General features: G+C 35.8%; 1 protein-coding gene across 2 annotated transcripts in view; it reads right to left on the bottom strand.

Annotated features, from left to right (window-relative positions):
* The window catches only part of SMARCA1 (SWI/SNF related, matrix associated, actin dependent regulator of chromatin, subfamily a, member 1), a 32,079-nt gene that overhangs the window by 5,057 nt on the left and 5,440 nt on the right, over positions 1-21,582 (bottom strand). Inside the window, exons 3-23 of one of the 2 annotated variants that reach the window (XM_064669845.1) lie at positions 21,407-21,573; positions 20,389-20,489; positions 20,167-20,267; positions 19,694-19,873; positions 18,220-18,375; positions 17,835-17,966; positions 17,005-17,073; positions 16,138-16,247; positions 15,263-15,489; positions 14,589-14,710; positions 14,101-14,253; positions 12,560-12,692; positions 11,436-11,584; positions 10,708-10,827; positions 9,424-9,534; positions 9,123-9,236; positions 8,441-8,563; positions 6,761-6,893; positions 5,703-5,821; positions 5,291-5,503; positions 51-161 (exon numbers count right to left, since the gene is read on the bottom strand). In XM_064669845.1, coding sequence (XP_064525915.1) covers positions 51-161; positions 5,291-5,503; positions 5,703-5,821; positions 6,761-6,893; positions 8,441-8,563; positions 9,123-9,236; positions 9,424-9,534; positions 10,708-10,827; positions 11,436-11,584; positions 12,560-12,692; positions 14,101-14,253; positions 14,589-14,710; positions 15,263-15,489; positions 16,138-16,247; positions 17,005-17,073; positions 17,835-17,966; positions 18,220-18,375; positions 19,694-19,873; positions 20,167-20,267; positions 20,389-20,489; positions 21,407-21,573 — 2,844 coding nt within the window. The remainder of the gene's footprint in view (positions 1-50; positions 162-5,290; positions 5,504-5,702; positions 5,822-6,760; positions 6,894-8,440; positions 8,564-9,122; positions 9,237-9,423; positions 9,535-10,707; positions 10,828-11,435; positions 11,585-12,559; positions 12,693-14,100; positions 14,254-14,588; positions 14,711-15,262; positions 15,490-16,137; positions 16,248-17,004; positions 17,074-17,834; positions 17,967-18,219; positions 18,376-19,693; positions 19,874-20,166; positions 20,268-20,388; positions 20,490-21,406; positions 21,574-21,582) is intronic. The other variant, XM_064669844.1, reaches the window with a different exon arrangement.

Raw genomic sequence — 21,582 nt, 5'->3', positions numbered from 1 at the left:
ATAATTGAATTCTGCCCCACTAGAAGGAAAGTAAATGCTGCAAAACATACTGCTGTAACTTTTGCTCCTCTTTTCTTCTTTTCAGCTCTTTCCTTTTCCTCAATTTCCATATTTTCTTTTTCTATTAATGATATGAGAGTATTGCAGCGTCTCTGAAACTCCTAAAGAAACAGAAAAAATCAATTTTTTTCAGTAAATTATACAAATTGTCTTGTTTACATAAATATGTTCAAAATTCTTGAATCTCGAAGTACCTCCATTTTCCTAAAACATTCAATATTCATGCAGCTTAGTTACTGTTGATCTGTCTTTCCCTTTGTGTAATCCTTAAAGAGAGAAAGATTTACTGAAATATTCAAATTCCTGACAAGAAGTTCTCAGGATTGTATCTTCCAAACTGACATCCCAAAAGACTGATCTGATCTTTCATCTTGGTTAGATGAAGCAAATTACAGTCTGCCAGCATAGTATGGCAGATTTTAGGACAAGAGGTCTTCAAGTGTATCTTGAGAAAAAGAATCAAAGCCACCTTAAGCAATAGTTTTCTGCGGCAAATAGATTAAAGTTTGGGGTTTTTTTGTGGTAAGACCCCGTAGAGCCCCAAATTGGCAAAAATCTATTCAGTCTGAAATTGTGAACTCACTGCTGTATTTTCAAGCAGCACCCAGGAGGTGGTAGGCCCTAAATGCTTTTAGCATCAAGACCTGCAAGGCATCTGAAAGTGATGAGGACCCGAACAACTCAAAGCAGCTGCAGTGCAGTTACTAATGGTCGTCTTGCTTTATAGAACCCAAGTGACTCAGACAGTTTCTTGTACCCCATCTCAAAGGAAAAAACATCTCTTACCAAATACCCAACAGTACCAATTTTTATTACAATTATTCAGTATATTCTATGTACATTAAGAACAGTGATTCCACGGGCTTTTCTTTCCAACTCAAAGCAGGAAGCTTTCGTCTGAGCTAAAAAAAAAAGCTGGAAAAATATGTCTTATTTCTATTAAATTCAATGAAGCCATTTTTGAACCACAAGCTATCCTAGAATCACCTAGTAGCATAAATCTTAACCTACAATGGGTCCATTTGCAATGAAGTGAACAGGTGACCTTTCTGCCCAGAAATTAGTCTCTATTTTCTCAGCATCTGTAACCTGTATATTGCCTCAGCCATCATGTTCCCGATGGATAACGATGCAGCCTGAATGCTTTCTTGATCCTGAATGTTCTGAAACAGTCAAGCAAATGACTCATCTTTGAGACATTAAAACGCTCAAGCTTAACCACATTCTTTAAGTTCTACAGTTTCCACACATTCCTCTACAAAGGATGCTCCGTGGCCTTGGGTGAAAGCTGTGTAATTCAGAATGGACACAGAGAATCCTGCCACTACAAGAATTCTTTTTACCAGACACACAAAAAAAAGTGTTCAGGACTTTTTTTTTTTTACAACTCCCTACTAGAAATGTTCCAGTGTCATGCATGTAGCCTCGCAAAATGAGTATTACAATAAGTCTTTTCTATCACATGTATGTAAAAGTAACCCCACACCCACCAGGACAGGCTAAACCACAAATTAGGGTGCCATGCTTGTGCCCTGGAATGTGGCAGTCTTGCTGAAGCTCAATTCAACTAATGAAACCTCCCAAATTCCACCCAAACAACAGTTTTTAGACAAAAAGGCAATAAGTCTGAGTAAACTTGAGTGCAAGCCATCCCAACATACATTGCAACGCCAAACACAGAACAAAAGAGAGCCTCTGTCCCAAAATCCTACACTCTACAGATGAATACAGACAATAAAAAGTAATAGAAATAGAAAGATGATTGTCCATATGACAGAAGTATTTCACATCAATTAAATTTGTGTACATTGCACTCAGACTTAGGAGCTGGGGCAAAGAGTGATGACAAGCTGGTTAATAACGACAACGAGCATGATTTTTACTAGTGTATGAGAAACTGGTTTGTGTTAAATTCAAGACAAGCAACTAAACAGAAAGGATTAAGAAATAACCTTGATCCATTTGCTCAAGGCATTCAGAAAAATCCTTCTCTTTCCTGGGGAAAAATGTTTGCATAAATACATAGATTTATTAAAGTGTACAGGTTCATGGTTAGAATTTCCAGATGGACCACTACTCCAAAACATCTGCTGTGGACAGAGGATGGACTCAAGAACAATTTTCTCTGGAATATCACAGAAGCAGTTGACAGTAACATGTGACATGCACACAGGTTTCTGTACACCTACCATCAGAAAGAATCTGCATGAGAAATCCTGCACTGAGCAGCTGAAATTTCAATATGACTGCTCCATTCCATTTCATTACTACAAAAATACACTTATTTAAAATGCCTTGCACTTTTAGAGATGAGTTTTTATTCTGTGTGGCCTGATACTTTTCTCTTTAGGATGGAAAGAGATAAGATGTACTTTGCTCACCCCTTCATAGCTATAAAGACCAGTATTGCAATAAATAAGATGGGAGCACTGAACCATCACCTTCCGCATGAGTGAAGGCAGAGATGCTGACCTGGGAGCAAAGCTTTATCCACAGGCCTGGATATTCCTGTATTTACAAATGAGTCATTTGTCTTATGCTAGGTAGGGTTTGCAGAAAGGTAAAAAAGAATATGCATAATTTATGACTTCAGAGAACAGATACCTGCTTCACTACTGCCATGATATTTTGCATTCTTCCTGCACAGACAGAAATAAAAGAACAAAAAAGAACTGTGCTCAATTTAAAAAGGAAAAAACCCTACAATCTTAGGCACTCGTGATCTCTTTGAAACCTTACATTTTGGATAAACCATCTGATTTTGGAATAAATAAACGAAGCAGAATTTGTTTTTCAAAGAGAAATCTACAGGAGAAGAAACAGAAGTAATAAGATGGAAGATAAATTAGCTATTTGTATGGAATTCAAGAGACATCTAGTGGTTAGGACACAAAGTTTTCTCAAAGAGCCTGCTAAGTCTTTTTCAGAATTATGCTGCCCTTTCTATCTCATTTCATATCAGCTTAAATGATCACATGTGAATTTCAGCATTCTAAGAAGTCTTCTCCACTTGCACTAAACTTATTTACTCCTCTATAAATATTTGTATTTATATTTGGTTCATTATTCTTGGTATTGTGATTTTTCCAGCACATTTCTTTACCAAAAAAAAAATCACCAAACTAGTGTAAAATGGACCCATAGAAATTAATCCCCCCACAAATGTCTGGATATTAGAATACACAGATTATATCAGTGATTTGCAGTTATAAACTACTAAACCATACGTAGCATGACAATTTAAAACATTTAAGAAAATTAAATGCATACTGAAAACGAAAGATTGCTTCAGCTTTGTATTTTCATAACATTATTTTTCAGCTGTGGGATAGCAGAAAAACTAAAAATATTAATATTAATGGATGGAATTTTAAGAGAAAACCTAAGCCAGAAGATTCACTATATTCCCAGTGCCTCAATTTCAGCATTAGAAACCACAGAACTTATTTCTACACTTGAGCAAATTATTTCTATCCCCTTTAAAAAGAAAAGTATACTGAACATAAGGATCTGCAAGGAGATTTAAATTGCATATTTAACTCCACCCCTGATAACTATATATCAACTAATATTAAAAGCCAAGCTACATTTTTAATTTCTAGTACCCATCTCTATGATTTACTTCAGTTAATTCCTGCATAGACAACTTAAAAGAAACTTCTTAATGGACTAAATATTGGAGGCTTCTCTCTTTATGGACATAATTTTAAAATCCAGTATTTCTTCAAACAGACATTTTAGTAAGTAATGCTTGTAATTCTTTTTAATTAAGGGCTAACTGCTGCACTATCCAGAAACACTTTAATTGCTGAAATATCAAGCAGAAATTGTATTGCATAATTACTAGCAGTACTGGGAGAAGCAAATATACCCACCTGTTCAAATACACATTTTAAATATTTTATCTTATGTTTTATTTATTCTTAGTACAGTACCCAGAACTCTGAAAGAACATTTTACAAACAAATCCTGAGGCCAGAAAATTAAGTCAGTAAACAACAATGCACAGTGGCTCTGCAAATGCTAGACTAAACTACTAAAAAATCCAGATTTCTATACAAAATGACATTTAAGTTATATGACTGCAGCACAGCATTTAATTGAAAATTTGTTTACAAGACAATGGGGAGAATCTACAACAGCTGTATAAAGGACAGGGAGCTCCAGTCTCTTGTATCAGCCACAACCAATATGATTTTCTATTCGAGCAGACAGAGAAGTGTTACAGCTCTCACTCATTGCAGGATTAAGTTATTTCTAGTATTACAGAAAAATTTGGAAGTACATTTTTCCTATTTAAACATGTTCATGTGAAAACACGTCTGTGTTTCTTACGTAAGGTGCACTGATTCACAAATTTTACTCATAAAGAAAAAGAACTGAGTCAGGGGAGGGCTAAACAAAAATCCCAGGGCAAAGCTATCAGTTTTTAGTAATTGAAAGAGTTCCAATATTCTGATGTTGGTACCTACATAGCTTCTTATTTGCAAACACCAAAGTTTCTGTTAGTGTTATCAATTCCCACCTAATGACTAAATTAAAAATTAATGGTTCTGCTCTTATGACAAAGGGAAAAAAAATCTGAAATTCAGAGTACTAGTCTACTTTCTGTTGAACTTGCATTATATTCCTCAAGTACAAATAAAATCTTCAGAAAAGTATACCTAAAGAAATTCAAGCACTTTCATGTGATAATCCACATTCACAACTACAAAGTGCATTTTAAACCCATAGCTTCAATGATTAATTCCTATGTGAATCACTAACATTCCTCAGACTTTTAGAAATTAAATACTACATTAGAAAAGCTATTCTTTTCTCCAAGTATATAATTTAGATGGTTTTGGTCTTTAATATTGTCCAACAATTCTAAAAAAGTCGTATTTTAAGAGACATTGTTCGATAAAACATTCAAGTCTGCAATAAACTAACAAGGATATTTGTAAGTTTAGTCTACCTCTGCATTAATCCCTTTGGGTAACATGGGACTTCAGCTTGGCAGGTTTTCTAATCTGTTTGTTTCAGTTGTATTGTGTTGTTTGCTGCACTAAGGGAAAAGGTTACTTTATAAAAAAAAAAAGAAATGAAAATGAAAACCGAAGTTATTCTTTCAGCACTTGTTTCCTCAACAACAAAGTTCAAGCACAAATCCAAATTTTATGTGATGGTGCTTAAAAAAAAGGGAACAAGATATTTCATATGATGCCTTGTCCATGTAAGTGATACCCACCATGGCAGTTCTGGATTTGATGAACCAGTCGAACCTGAACTGAGGCGCGTTGCGCACACACTGCCTCAGCTCCTCGTACACATTTTCTTTGTCAAAGCCCATCTTGTGCAACATACATATCAAAAATCTATCTTCTTCTTCTGTGTAATTTTTCCCTTTGTTTGTTCCATACTGAATACGCAGCTGATGAAAAGGTGCTTTATACCTTGCAATCTGAATGCAAAACAAAAATGAGGAATAATAAACATACACTATTACATCAAGGATTTATTACATATTAGCATAGATCACTGATAGATGGTATACTACATAGGATACAAAGGAATACAGAACTCCCATCCCCAACTACTCCTTTTCTGAAGGAATTTGAAAGGAGTCAGCTGCAGAAAACAAAAAAACCTGGAGTGATTACTTTGGCATCGAGGGCTTTCTTGATACTGATCCTCCGTTGAATTCTTGCCTCTCCTCGTTCAATTTGAGCCATAATCCTCTCAATGTCCTGTAGTTCATTACAACGTTCCCAGAAAACAGCTAAAAACACAAAACAAAATTGTTGAATGTAACCTTTTCCTCTGCTCTTACTACTTTACTCAGTTAAGACACTCTGGCAAAAAAAGAATGTAGCTTGTAGTTCCATTAAATCTTAAAAGATGTGCTAATGCTCTCCCAGTTTGCTATGCTAGCCAAAAAATAAACTTGCACAGACCCTTTATTCAGTATCCTTAAAAGTTAACTATAAGTAAAGGTTTAGTAAAAATTTCTAACAAATTTTACATTCAATATAATTAACTGTAGTCATTTTTAAGTACTGCTTTCCATAACAGTAGTGAAACAGGTTAGAGCCACTGGTGTAGCAGTAAAACACATTACTATTTTTGTTTTCACTAGTTATCTCTACGGGCAGAGACTACTTAGTCTGTATGTTATAAAAGCTAGTAAACTGTGGTTTCTACAGTGACAACTTTTAGCCAATCCAAAATAAACTCAATGCTTTGAAGGGAACTTTTCTGGAGCTCTTCCTTTTTAACTATAAGAAGAATACTGCAAAGCTAAATTTTATGGTGTTCATCCAAGAATGAAAGAGGAAGAAAACTGTACAAATTAAAAAGCATTTTGTAAATACTAAAGACAAAGATATGGTGTACTAGCTAAAATAGCAGAGACACAGCATAAAGAATCACACTGGCACTACAAGGCAACCTTACAATTCCACAGGTCCACGTTGTCAATGAAAATTAACCATGTATAATTCTAAATTTTGACTAAGGAGGGATGAAGGCAGCTGCAGGTGGGTTTTATATCCTGAAAAATCAACCTTTTTAACAGAATTAAGTCTTTTGAAAAAACCTCTGTATACTGTAAAAAAAAAAAAATCTTACACACATACAAATTCTGCATTTTAAAAGAACATGTAGCAAAAATGATGGTAATACTGTGTGATTAAGAAATACATTTCAAAACATCACAAACCTGAATACTCAATGACCTCCTCAGGTGACTTTCCTTCCACCTCACGGGCAATATTGTCTATATCGTCACGCCCGTATTTCTCATTAGCTTTAATAAACTGGTTAAAATCTCTTTTATTCCAGTTTGTAAAACCCTGCAAGCAGCAACAGATCAAGAAGGCATTACTGGGAAGAAGGGAAACATTTTGCAAAATTTTGACTTATGTATGTACCATTTGCTCTGACTGGCAATGGCTCTGACACATCACGTAATTACAGTGGCTAATGGTGTTTCAGGATTTCCATAAACTCGCATTATCCAGGGGCTTATTACTGAATCATTAAAAGTCTAAAGAGGTTTTTTTTTTGGCAGGAGTCCACATGCATTAGTAAGAGGTTTTTACCCTCTCTTTTTAAAGTTTTTGTGATATTTCTCCAAAGAAACAAGCTCAATGACAGTCACCTTTCAGCAGATACAAGAAACACGTATTTACGTATTTGAGGAGTACAGGGTGAGCAATGCAATGTCATTACAAGTTCTTAGAGCAGTGCAAGTATCTGAAGCAAGAGCTCCTACTTCAGACATTTACAAACCTGGTACCAGACAAACAGTTGGATGAAAGCGTAAGTATGTCAAGAAATGATCTCTAGTCCAAAAAGATGCAATCAAATGGAAACTCTATAGCACTGTCAAACAGAGAATTTGTTATGTACCAAAGAAATCAATCCAAAACTGAACAAGTAAAGCAAGATGCAATGCACAAAAACATCATCCAAGAAAGAGACGTTACAATTTAAAGACAGGAAAAGGAGAAAACACCAAGAACAAACAAGACAATCACATGCCTGAGCAGTAATCTGTAGTGCACTGAGTTTCTTTCATCACAGAAATATATTTAGAAGGAACTCTGTCAGTTCTGCAGCTGAATAAATTCACTCCACAATTGGGCAGCATCTTTAGAACTAGTATAATGTACACAATACAAGTATTTCCTTTTAATCATTAACAGCAGTACTGATATGCATATCAGCACCAGTTTAAATATTTCCTCTGCTATACACAGGTGAAATTAGTAGTGAAATTGTGACCTTGCAATTTTCTTCCAAGGTACACTATTTCTTTCACAGAAAATTTTCTGAATCAAAAAATCCTGTTACTTTGAGATACACCTTTCTCTGTAACAGTCAACTTCTAATAAGCCTACTCAGCAGGATGACCATCCAATAGGGCAAGAACTAGCCAGGGAGAAGGAATTCAGTCCCAGTATAAAAAGAACATGCCTAACAACTCAAGCAGGACAGAATTAATAGATGTGATGTGCCTTAGACATCTGCATAAACACCATCTATGTTGATAGAGGCTTGTCCTGATTCAAACCCTTTTTGATTAAAAAAATCCATGCAAGCTATATGTATACAGGAGAAACCTACTGATTGGGTTTCTGCAGGTACTGCTGGGTAGTGCATCTACTATACAAGTTCTGGCCTCAGAAACATTCAAGGACATTCAAGGAAATAGTAAATTTGTTCAAGGGCAGGAAAGGTACCTCAAAGCAAAACCAAGGAAAATCATTACATGTTATGTACTTTCTTCTTTCAACAACATCAGTGTAGCTTTCCTGTGTGTATTTACCATTATTAGTACTTACTTTCCATCATAGTAAAAACACATGATGAAATACTTCAGTTCTTTCTATTTTACCTGTGTGAGAAGTTTTTCTTTCTCTTCAGTTTCCTCAGTATTCAGAGGCATAGACTCATCTATCTTCTTTTGTTCCTCCTTTTGTACTTGAGCTGCATTTGGAAGATCAGGATTCCTGGGGACCTAAAAGCAGGGGTATCAGAAAGCAGTAGTGCAGCAATTGTTATTTCAAAGACCGTATTTTAAAAGTACTGATCTGTACAAGTTACCAAATGTGTTTTAGCTAGATCAAATCTTACTGCTTAAACCCTTCCTCCCAAAAACAGGACTAGATTTTGTCAAATGTCTTTTATAAATTTGTTATGCCCTGTACTCACCAGTGCCATAACAACTATTTAAGGGTATTGTGAGGGGCAGAGCCCCACTTCACGTAAGCTGTCGCAGTTCACTGATCTCAGTGGCACTTTTCATCAGCTAAGGACACACTTTTGGGTTTGAGTATTTGAAGCGTCACAACTGTCTCTACTTTTTCTACTCTATTTTATTATTAGGAACCCACCACAAAACACAAAGCTACACAGATATGAAATTTGTAGTGAAGAAAAGAATTACAGATTACTTTTTCTTCCCCACAGTGGAACAGAAACAGGGGAATAGAGGTTTTAAGTTGCAATAAATCTGCAACAAGGAATACTAATACATTTCACTGGTTTGAAGAGAAAAAAAAAACAAAAAACATTACCTTATATCCTATAGTCTTACGATAATACAGAATTTCTTTTTCCAGAAGTTCAAATAACCGTGGTGGGAAAAACTGAAAATCCTGAATATTTGGTTGTTTCGGAGGTCGGGGAGCCTTCAAAAATACACAGATACATCAACATTATATAAGCTTGACTTCTGTGCAAATACATTCTAATAATTCAGCAGCAGTGGCAACCTATCACTTTGTAAATACAGAGGGTGAGAGCACGGGATGCAACATGGGAGAGGAGTAGCAAAAGATTAACATAAAAAGCCTTCCATACTTGCCAACTTCTTACCTTTGGGACTTTTGGTTCACTAACACGTAGGGCTTCTCTGAAATAAGCATCAACTGCATAATTAGCTTTGCGTTCTCTTTTTGGAGGTTCAATCCATTCCATCATGCTCAGCTACACACAGATTAGAATAAAAAGGTATTTAAGTAGCTTTAGGCTTTCCTAAAGTCACAGGAACAATGACTGAAGTGGCAGTGCAAAACAGGAATGTATTTTTGCATAGCAAATGTATTGGTTGTGCTCAATAACTTGGGTACTACAACAGAGTTCAAAAATAAGCTAGAAATTACAGCTGATTAACACATTCAAGATAATACACAAGCAAGGCAGTGGAGTGGCAAGAACAGATCCTTTTACAGTATTCTAGGTGTGTCAGACACCTGAGTAAGGTTGTGATTCCATCTACCAAAATGCAATGGAAGGACTGTGGACTTGGGCTCTGAATGCTCTAATTTCTTGTGATATGAATAAATTGCTTCTCCATCTACAGAGGCTATAAGATAGACAAAAAATCCATTAAAAGTACATTAATCTTAACTGAATCACTTGAAGTTACTTAAGAGTATTTCAAGACTGTGCTGTATTTAACTTACTTCTTGTAATGAAATTATCAACATGAAGAAAGAACCTTACGCACACACTGCACTATATTCTCATTAAACAATTTATTTTTCTAAATGTTTCTTCAAAATTAATAAGAAACCTGGGCTAGAAGGGCATTTTGTAGTTAACAAATAATAATTCACATATCTGATTCCAGGTAAGACCATCAGGATATCTTCTCTATACATCCCACAAAAAACAAAGAGACACAAAGGGAACATTGTGGGACTGAGCACTACCTATTTGTTTGGATGATCCTTCTATTACTACGTAAATCAATGTACAAACAGTGCACATTAATGCTTGTGACTAAAACTTTCACTGCAAAACGAGACTAAAGTCCAAGATCCACACACAGAATCAGGCCTGGTCTTCCCCCTCAGATATGTGACAGTAAAATAAAGCTGAATGCAGCAGTATAGTAGGATGCAACATGGTACTTTTGCTGCAGAAAGGATAAAATTTGAGCAATATTATCAGATTTTAGCATGAAAAAGATCAGTGGACCTGAGAGTTAATTTAAAAAAAATGATATATTAAAGAATATTGATGCTTTTGCAGAGCCGAGTGAGTTTTTCAATAGCTCCTAACTTCTCCAGAATAACCTTCATAGCCATAACATTTATAGTATGGCCTTTATACTTGCACCTCTCAACTTAAGTCTTAAAGACTAAGAAAAATTACCTTTTGCTTTTCTCTGTAATCTTCACCTTCGAAGTTGTATAAGCTCATCTCTGTGTCCATAGTGAAATTTCGCAAGGAGCTCTCCCCCATTTTCTGCAATCGTTCATTCATTTCAGCTGTCTAAAAAGAGAGGAAGATACTTTCAGGCTCACTTAAGCTATTTTATCTTTCCTGAAAAATACAGCTTTCATCATTACTGCAACATTCACAATGTCTCTTTCTGCTTTAAACTTTTACTTACATTTTCTTGTAAAGAAAGATGCCCATTGTGCTTTTCAATTTAGAACAATTTGACTCCAAGACTCTCCATTAAGCTAAACTTATTATGCTGGGATGTAGTCCTACAACTGTAGGATTTAACTTCTAAATTTAAATTAAATTTATGCCCAACTCCTTGGAGCTGAAATGGCAGTTCATTTTTCCACAGAGCTATCTAATCCCTAATGAAGTTCCATAAAGATTTTGTGTCTATTAGAATTGTTGGCATTAAATTTACATTTTTTAAAAGGCCACAAAATAAACCGTGCCTAAGATATGATGCACACAGTCTGAGCCTTGAAAATAATTACAACTCAACTCCTTCAAAACTTTCATATGATTTAAAACATGTACAAATAGTAAAAATTTGGCATAAAAATAGATTTACATCACCAGATCCCATTTCAATTTTGTACATATATATTTCATGTTTGATACGTTTTGAATTCCATACAAAACTGTTCTCTAACCTTCTTTTCACCTCTTTCTAAAATAGTCGTTATATCTTCTTCTGTCAGCTCACTATCTTTGGAAGCAAAAACATGAGTGGCTCCGTGGCGGATCATTTGCAGCATTTCATCTTTTGCCAGTTTGTTGGACTGTTGGTCTATGAGCCTCCCTAAAATTAGAAGAAATGTGTTGAAAGTTATAATTACAGGTGGTCTAGTAGGACCATGCAAACAGTGGATTTTTTTAGTTCACTGACAGAACAAGAAAGGAAAAAACAGAACGACCATACAGAAAAATTACATTTCACTGGAGATGACAATAAACGGAAATCAAGAACTTCAGGGAAAATAACAAAACAACAACTTTAAATCAAGCCATAACAAAAACGTTTCACATTCAGATAATCCAAATTTTACATTTAAGATCTTATTCTTACAAAGCTGAACTTTTAAGATCACAATCTTTTTTCAGGATGAAAAATGACAAAGTATTCTGTAATAACCATTAATAAGTATTTGATATCTTTAACACTCACTTCACTGATTTCAATCCAAATTTCTGAGTATTTTTCCTAAAATTTGAATTGCTGTCCCAAAATTTCACTTATCCTATCTCATCTCTTCAACATGCTATCAATATTTTGACCATCATCCTTTCAGTAGCCCACCCTCGAGGAAATACAAGCAACCTTCAAAACTTAGCTTGGGCACCTTAGTTTTTGACAAACTATTCTTCCAAGAGCTTCTAAACAAAGAAACACAAAGCAGTTTTAATGTTCAGTCAATTCTTTTGTGGTAAGAAGCATATGTATATAATTATTTTATCTGCCATGGAACATATCTTTTTTTTTTTCTCATTTTTAATACATCACAAATCCAAGTAACATCTATTCAGCTGTAGTTTACTTTTCTCATTTAGACTCTTAATTTAAGTCTACGTCCACATTTTTCAGGAAATAGAATTTAAAATAATTCAGCTGAACAAGTGAATAACTTATACATTAGAGTTTCTTGGGTTGATTTAGTACACTGCTATTATACATAAGGCCTGCTTTCTCTAACACTGTACATTTGTACAGCCATTTAACCATACTTTAAGGGACTGAACAATTCTGTTGCAGACAAACATATATAGCAGTTGATACCTTGTTGTATAACTATAGAGTCCAGCCTCAGTTTTATTTCAGCTCTTTCTACAATCCTCTCTTCAACAGTATTATCAGTGATAAGTCGGAACACCCGTACTGGTTTCTTTTGACCAATACGATGCGCACGGTCCTAACAAACATAAATCAAGGAGTGTTCAGAACAAGAACTCACAAGCAATAGACAGTTAGCTTGCAGAAACAGCAGACTCAGACTAGCATGTACTTCTTGCTTCCTCACCTACTATTCAAGAGCATACAAAAATGTAAAACCAGTGTAGTAATATTTACCTATACCTGGCTGTTACAGTGTTTATGCTTGAGTCATTCTGTAGCACTGAATTCATCTTAATGTCTGTCTAGACTGCAGCTGGGAAGTGGGGATACAACAGTACACACACACATTTGTACTGCTTTCAAACTAATCCTCTCACTTGACACAGGTAATGAAACTCTGGCATCCCTGGCTTGAGCATATTGATTCCTTGGGCAAAGTTCCTGCAGCCACAGCTTCAATACTGTACTTGTCCTGAGCCAGCTACGTTAAATCATCAACATGCAGCTGACACAGTACAAGTACAACACACAGAGTATGAGGTTTATAACTGACACACTGTATTTGTGTTTGTGACAAACTTGCGTTTATCCTCTCTGGAAAATATGAACAAAAATATTTTGTCCTCTTAAACAAAAAAGTTAAACTATCCTTCAAGCTGTGGGTACCAGGATTTTCTGACTGTCCTTAAAAAATGATCTATTAAGTCTTATACTCTCCTGCATAATATTCATTTCTTCCTGAAAACCCTACTGAAGTTCACAAATCACACTCATCAGCTTCCAGGAAGTTGGTCTACTATTGGCAGTCAGCATGCATATCAAAAGGATGAGCTATTCACATGAAATATTTGATGAGTTTAAGTGCATTAAAAAAATATTAAATATTACAAACCACTGAACAAATACCCACCCTCCCAATCACGCAAGAAGAATCATGTGATTTTTATTCCACATGAAACAAATTACAGACTATTTTTTTTTTACATTCAGCACTCAGAAAGAGAAGATTTTAGTATGTTTTACCCAAAGATAACTTTTTTTTTCCCCAGCATCACCACTGAATGATTTTATGCTTATGCAGAAACAAGGTGGGTTGCAAAAGCATAAATTTTCCAAATAAGAGAAATATAAGGCTGCATACTTTTAATCATTTATTTTGGAAACAGTCCTCTGTTATTCACTTACTGTTCTTTTCTGGAAAGACAGATATTAAGAATGATTCTATAAACGATATTGATACAGTATTTCAATAGAAGTAATCTGTCATTATGAAAATAATTCAGACGAATATTTGAGACAAAAACCTACAGTTACTTCCACAAATTCTATTCATGCCTTTTCATTCAATTCCTCAGTTTCTTGGTACTGTCTTGTGTATACAAAAAGTAAAGAAAAATAACAAAAATGTGAGTTTTGAAAAGAGTTGTACAAAACAGAACATTGACAACTTCAACAAACGAACGTGTATTAGGGAGTCAACTCACCATGGCTTGCAGATCTACTTGAGGGTTCCAATCTGAATCATAGAGAATAACCACATCAGCAGTTGCCAAATTAATTCCAAGACCTCCAGCTCTAGTACTTAGCATGAAAATGAATTTACTGCTGTTGGGAGCGTTAAATGTGTCTATTGCTTCCTAAAAGAAAAAAATGCGGTGTCGATTAAGTATCAGATCTTTCAAACAAATTTCCAAACTGTTGGTGGCTTTTCAATAAAATTTCTTTTAAATTTACTCAATTTTCATATTAAAAAAATTATCCAAGTAAGAAACTGTAGATTTGCACAAGTGGAAATATCCATATTGGGTCCACAATATATTCTATTTTTCATAGAATATGCCCTTGGCAGCCTTTTAAAAAGTGTAGCATTTTTGCTTTACCTTAAAAAATTATGTAGCTATCCATAAATATGTAAATCATAACTTCTTAATAATCTAATACATAAAACCAAACTAATTTCTTGTTTATATACCTCTCTTTCTTCATGTGGTGTCTGTCCATCAAGTCTGCAGTACTCATACCCACGCCACATGCAATAGTCTTCCAAAATATCCAGCAAGCGAGTCATCTGACTGAAAAGGAGAACTCTTGAACCTGACAGAATACAGAAGGTTTTGTTGTTGGTTTTATGTTTTCACATTAATCTTATCACAGAGCTAATACAGAGCATGACTGAGAATCTATGTGAAATATTCTGTACTATGTCTAACTCACGTCTCTCTTCTGAAGTTACTTTTCTGGTATTGATTTAACTACTCAAGGCAAATTATTTGATAAATTATACAGCAGAAATACACAACCAAAGAAACAGAACACTTCAAACCATCGTAAGATAATTAGGTAACAACTGATGTGCACAGACAAACTAATCCTCTCATTGGAAATTTTCTTCAAGAAAGGAAGAGTAGAGCTTCCTTTCTCCTTTCTCTCTGCTTCTCCAAATTTTTAGTCTTACTCATCATTCCTGCAAGACTTCTTTCCCTCCATGTGCTAAGATCTACAGAAAATTAATTTTCAACAAAACCTCACAAAGTAATGAATGCCTTCTCAGTGGAGGGAAGACAAGAATGAACCTGTGCTCTTTTTGAAAGGTAGTTTTACCTACAATGAGCACTCAGATCACTGCTGTCCATAACCAGTACTCACCTTGCTCTCTGAGTTTTGCCAGCAGTTTATCCAGCACTAACATTTTACCACTGTTGGTGATGAGATGTGTGTCAGTGGTGTAGGGAGGGCCTGGCTCAGCACCATCAAACAGGTAAGGATGGTTACAGCACTTCCGCAGCTGCATCAGAATATTCAGCAGGCGCATCTTATCCATCTTCCCAGCTGAATTCAGGATATCAATATCTTTCATCAGGATCCTTGTATACCTGAAGTTTTAAAGGCAACTTTGAAAAACTCTCAGGTCTGTATTTGACATTCAAAACACGCATGAAACCCTGCAATATCCCAATTACTTATTTCTGGACGCGGGAGTTTGCTTTGTTTATATAACAATGAGCTATATTATTATGAAACTTGGCAAAAAACATCTGACTAATAAGAATTTATAGATCCATACCTAAACATGAAAGGCAATCTGTTTGCAAGTGACAGTGATCTGTCACTTACTGGGTTATCTTTCATTTCAGTAGTACACAGTGGATTAAACATATCACTTATTTGACAGAAGCTGCTACACTGATCTGCCTCCTTTTCCTCACATTTTTTCTGGGTATGTAGCTCCTCAAAGTTTTATTTTAATTTCAGGTGAGACTTTTACTGGTGCATACATACTTAGATCAAAGGAGGAAGTTTAGGAGGCACATGTTCTTTCAAACAAACTTAAGGAAGGAAAAACAATTCTGCTTTCTTCCTCCCAGCTCTTTTCATTGACCTTCCTGAGTTCATTTTAACTTGTGCCTTTTTTAAAAAAGCCTCAAATACAGGTTTCTCTTTCTCAACACTCAATTATAAGAAGAAAAATAACATCAATGTGTGTATCAGAAAAGAATCTTACTTTGATGTAAATAACTCACCATTCTCTCTGCATTTTGCTGAGCCCAAGATAAATTTTTACTTCCTTCTTTGGAGGCAAACTCTTTTCAACTTCACCTTTTATACGACGCAATAGAAATGGCTTCAAAACCTACACAAATTAAGGGGGTTTATACAGATAAATGTATAAAATTGATTGCCTCAAATACAAAATTAATAGACTCAGTTGTGTGGTATGTATTCAGAACTAATCAATATCTATTGCTGTCACAGTGACTCCTTCAGAAAAATTCTGCTAAAGTCTGCAAAACATAGTTGTCCAGTAATGACTAAGTTCACACATAAATATGCAACCCTAGGTAAGGATTGCCACATTCTTCCCAGTTGTTATCCTAAGCAGGGGCCAAACCCATAAGCTTATAAAATCTATTTCTTTTTAACCTAAGCTCTGTTTCATTTCCACTAGCAGCATATACAAAACACATCAACATTTCAAATATAAGCAATGTATGTTGTAGTTTCTCTGATTTGTTTTGTTACTGTAAGATGAAAAATGCCTTTTATCTCATGCACAGTAAAACAAGGTAAAGGCATGCCTTTATTCAGACTAGCATGACGTGCATCAGATACCATTCACAATAATAAGTGGTTTCAAAAATATCTCAAAAGTCTTCATTTTCACATTTTATGTTCAGACTTTGTCTGCTTCAAACAGTAATGGTACAAAAAGCGGTATCTACAATAGTAAGTTCCAATATTTAATTCATGAAAATTCTGCCAGGCAGTTCTGTAACTAAATACCTCACGTTCATCTTCGCAACTTTGAGATGAAGGGGAAAATAATCCAGTTTTCTCTTTTACACTGTGCATGCTAACGATGACATGTGATTAGAGCTTTAATTACTTACAGCATGAAGTCTTTCCACAAGTTTCTGATCACCGAGACAATTTTTAGTGTCGAACCATGAGTCAAAATCCTGTGGTGAGAAACAGCACAATTGGTATGAACAGTTTATCATCTGTACTTGTAACAGACACATATTGACTCTCTTTCATTCTAGCTGAGAGTGGCATAAATCTTGGGACAAATGACTTCTGTGAGTGAAAGAAAAATCAGTCTGCAATGCTATGTCTGTTCCCCAGCATGTTATAACACTCAAGTCAACTGCATAACTCTGCAGATAGAATACTATTACTCTGCTTCATTTACAACAGTGTTCCATGCTCATAACTGCCGTGTCCAAGTCCTTCCCCTCCGTGCTTGTGTAACAATGGGTCAAGAAGTTAAAAAAAGGAAAGGAATCCAGAGTCCTTAAGTAATGAGATGGACAACAGAGTAAAAATAATGGAAGCAAGCAATACAAGTATATGGAAACATTAACAGTAAAGGAGGAGAAAGGTTACTCAAATTCTACATAAAAAAAAGGCTTATGCCTATTTGGATGTTTCATATTCTTAATTCTTCATTCCTTTCCCAAATTTTGCATAATTATTGAACTATTTAAAATATTACATTTGCTATTACTATTCTGAGGCCTTATCTACACTAACAGAATGCACTGCTTTAACTAGGCAGAGCAAAAGCAGTCTACAGTTTGGTAAGACACAGAGCTTCTCCTGAATCTAGGTTTTCCACAACCTATGTCTCTTACTAGGCTGTTCATTCTTCTCCTCTACAGACAGCAGCCTGGGAATCAAAATACCAAGATCAACATTGTGCTTCCAAACATCAACTTACGTCTGCAGAATTGAAGACATCAGGTAACAGAAAATTGAGTAATGCCCACAGCTCGTGGAGGTTGTTCTGTAAAGGAGTTCCTGTAAGCAGCAATCGATTTGTTGTCTTGAACTCACGTACAATCTCTGACAGCTAGAAATACAACAAATAGTTATCATCACCATGTACAGATAAGCACAGTGAATCTTCATCAGTTTCTGACACCTAAGACAATGTCAATAAAATTTAGAGACAGTGAGCTACCCATGAAATTCATATTTACCACCCAATAGCTTATGGCTTTTATTTTGAAAAACACCACACCTAACACTTAAAATCTGCACAAATCAGATGGAATCTTTTTGTATTGAACTAATTTCAAAGCATCAAACAATTTCGAGTTTACCTTAGACTTCTCATTCTTTATTCTGTGGGCTTCATCGATTACCAGGTACCTCCAGTTAAATTTTTTGAAGACTGATTTCTCTTTAATTACCATTTCATATGATGTAACACAAACATCCCATTCACCAGGCATCATAACATCACGGATAAATGCAGCCTAAAGCAGAAGAACTAGATTAATAAACACTTATAAATATGAACAATTTATATGACATTCAGTGAAAACTCTTTCCACCAACATTACTGAGGAACTAAACTAGCACACAAAAGATTATGAAACATCTTTTCAGTAATTGAAAGATACTGTAACAAAACCCTTCAATCCTTTGTATTTCAGGCACAGAGAAAGCTGGGATTAAGGAAAACACAAATGATCTCCTATTCAAAATTAAGTATTTACTCTTCAGCATAATTCCTCTGTAATTTAAACACAGTACATACAACCAGTAGGGGAAAAAACTCTAACTTGTCCAAAGTCACAATCCACAAAAGTGTTTCAAACTAATTCACATAACCCACTCATCTTTTCTCTTTCTTAAATACCTCATTCCTCTGCCCCATCTCTGTTTTGCAAGGGATACATATCTAGGCATATAAATCCTTTCATACCATCCTATGGGAAAGCCACACATACAGGTCCCCCTGGTGCACCTTGAGGCCATTTCCTTGTTCAGACCCTTCCCCAGCTTTGTTGCTCGTCTCTGGACATGCTCCAGTACCAAAACATCCTTCTTGTAGTGAGGGGCCCAGAACTGAACACAGCATTCAAGGTGTGGCCTCACCAGTGCTGAGTACTGGGGAATGATCCCTTCCCTGGTCCTGCTGGCCATGCAGTTCCTGATACAAGCCAGGATGCCACTGGCCTTCTTGGCCATCTGGGCACACTGCCAGCTCCTATTTCCTCTCTAGAGCCCTTCTACCCTCAAATAGTAAACAGGCAGTCATGCAATCCATATTAGTAGCCACAGAATTCACAGAAACATCCAGCTTGTTGATCCCCTTCAAGTTAGAAAAACACCCCATATCTATTTTACGGCCTTCACAATGAAAGATGAAAAGTTCTACAAAAAAATCTTAGTCACAAGGCAAGACAGGCTTATAAAATACAAGTAAAGAGTGGGAGGAGTTACCTAAAAAAAAGTGAAGAAAGAGGTGACAAAGTGAGTGCAATAAAGAAAAATGAGTACACGCTGTCACATTGCAAATATGGAAGAAAAACAGGTGCAAAAATCGAAGAGGAAGACAACAGAGAAAGAGGCAAGTCAAAGAGCTTTGATCCCAGTCTATTAGTTCATCTACTGATTTGTACTTTTTCTTCATAGTTACAAGCATAACATTTTGCATTTTCAACATTAATATAGTTAGAGATTATTAAAATATACTGTAAAAAAGTAATTAGCTTAGAGAAAATTCCACATAACTAAATGATACTTTTGCAAAATAATGGAAACATTTTTGAACTGTAGAACACTTACTCTGGCATCTTTATCCCCGATAAGGCAAACAGCACGTAACGATGGAACCCAGCGCTTGAACTCATTCATCCAGTTGTGCAGAGTTGATTTTGGGACCAGGACCATGTGTGGCCCAGGAATGTTTCGGTAATGCTTCAGATAGCCTAGTAATGCTATTGTTTGCAGAGTCTTACCAAGACCCTGCATTGGCAAAGAGGGAGGGGGGAAGAAACCTGCTGAAGTGAAATACCATACAGAAATAATTTTGAACAATTTTCCTACTACGTAATTCTGCCATTTAAGTTGTTCAAAGCAAACCGGATAGCAAACGTTTACAATAAAATTTCTTTCATTGCATTACAATTTCGGATTTGAAAAAATCAAACTACTGTAGAATGATGCATACTACTGCACATACATTAAATACTATAAGCACTTTAACGTTGCATTTTGCTCAATAATTACCACAAAAATTCCAAAAGATGACTGCTTACCATTTCATCTGCCAGAATGCCATTAACACCATTTTCATACAATGAGATCATCCAGTTCAAACCTCTAACCTGATAATCTCTTAGAGTTCCTCCTTTCACATCTGTAAATGTAAGATTCCTCTAAGTAGAAAAATACTAATTCTAAGTAGAACATTTTAATTGTGTTCTGCTCAGATCTTAATTACATCAAAGCAGCTGGAGAAGTGTTGATACAATACTTACAGGAGGGGGACTCCTCGAAGCGAATACACACATTAGATGTTTTCCGACTCTCGGACAACAGCTCCTCATCTTCCTCCTGCTCCGTGCGCCGGTGACGGTACCTAAAGGAAGAACCCAAGAGTCATGTTTATACAAAACAATTTCAATACACTGACTGCAAACTCAAAACACAAATTACAACAGAAGCAATCATTGATCTGCAGTGGGTACATTCTAGTGTTCTGTTAGTAAGTTATTCCTTAGGGGTCATTCCAGCTTTAGTTAGAAAGGCTGATATAAAGCCCTCTCCTCCAGAGCCATAACTATAATCTGACAACAAGTACTGTGAGTTCTCTAAGGCACTTTTTAACGAGCAACATAGAAATACAAGACATATCAGTGGTGGCCTTAGACTCAGTTACTTGATAATTGCAACGTTCAGAAGAATCACATATTCAAATTAAAAAAAAAAAAATAAAAATTTATAAAATAGAATGCCATTTTGCAAACATTCCAAAAACTAGTTGTTTGTTATTCCAAAACCCCTCAGAGGCACTGCATGCAGGCTCTGCCTGCAATACTTAATACAGACAGACTGGCAGAGCAAGAAAATTTGTGCTGAGGATCCAACATCCCCACTCATCCATACTGTCTTGTTTTAACCTGGTCTAGCTCCACTCTGGTCCCACTGACTTGCTCACCAGCAGCTGGAGCACATCTGGAGCACTTCTGGAGTGCACCTCTAATTCAACATCACACAAAAGAAATTCAATTCATGTGCTCCAATATCCCCCCACAATACAGACCAAAGCATTGTAAGTGGCAAGAATCAGGCAATTTGGTTTACAAGTGCATTTCTGATCCAAGGTCATATTAACACTGATGGATCAGCATGCACACACCAACCAGCTTTTGAAGAAATTGATACACCATTAACAGGAAAAGTTCTGGATTTACTGAAAGTACAAACTAAACAGATATGTTAAAAAGCATAAGTTACTTGAAACTGTAAGAAGTCAGAAAGAAAAATAAAACCTACTCCCCAGCTGAAATCAAACTCTGTTTTTCATCTTTCTTCATCCGTGGCCGTCCCAGCTTGACTTTCAATGGAGATGTTGGTGATTTTTGTGCTGCAGGTTGAATAAAATGTGCAAAAAGTTCTGTCTGCTTCAGGAGGAATTCAAACCTTTTTGCTCGATCTGCTTTCTAGTTTGC

Source organism: Pseudopipra pipra, chromosome 13 (genome assembly GCF_036250125.1).
Source record: "Pseudopipra pipra isolate bDixPip1 chromosome 13, bDixPip1.hap1, whole genome shotgun sequence".
Classification (NCBI taxonomy): Eukaryota; Metazoa; Chordata; class Aves; order Passeriformes; family Pipridae; genus Pseudopipra; species Pseudopipra pipra.
Note: the sequence above shows the minus strand (reverse complement) of the source record. Positions and strands in the feature narration are given on the sequence as shown.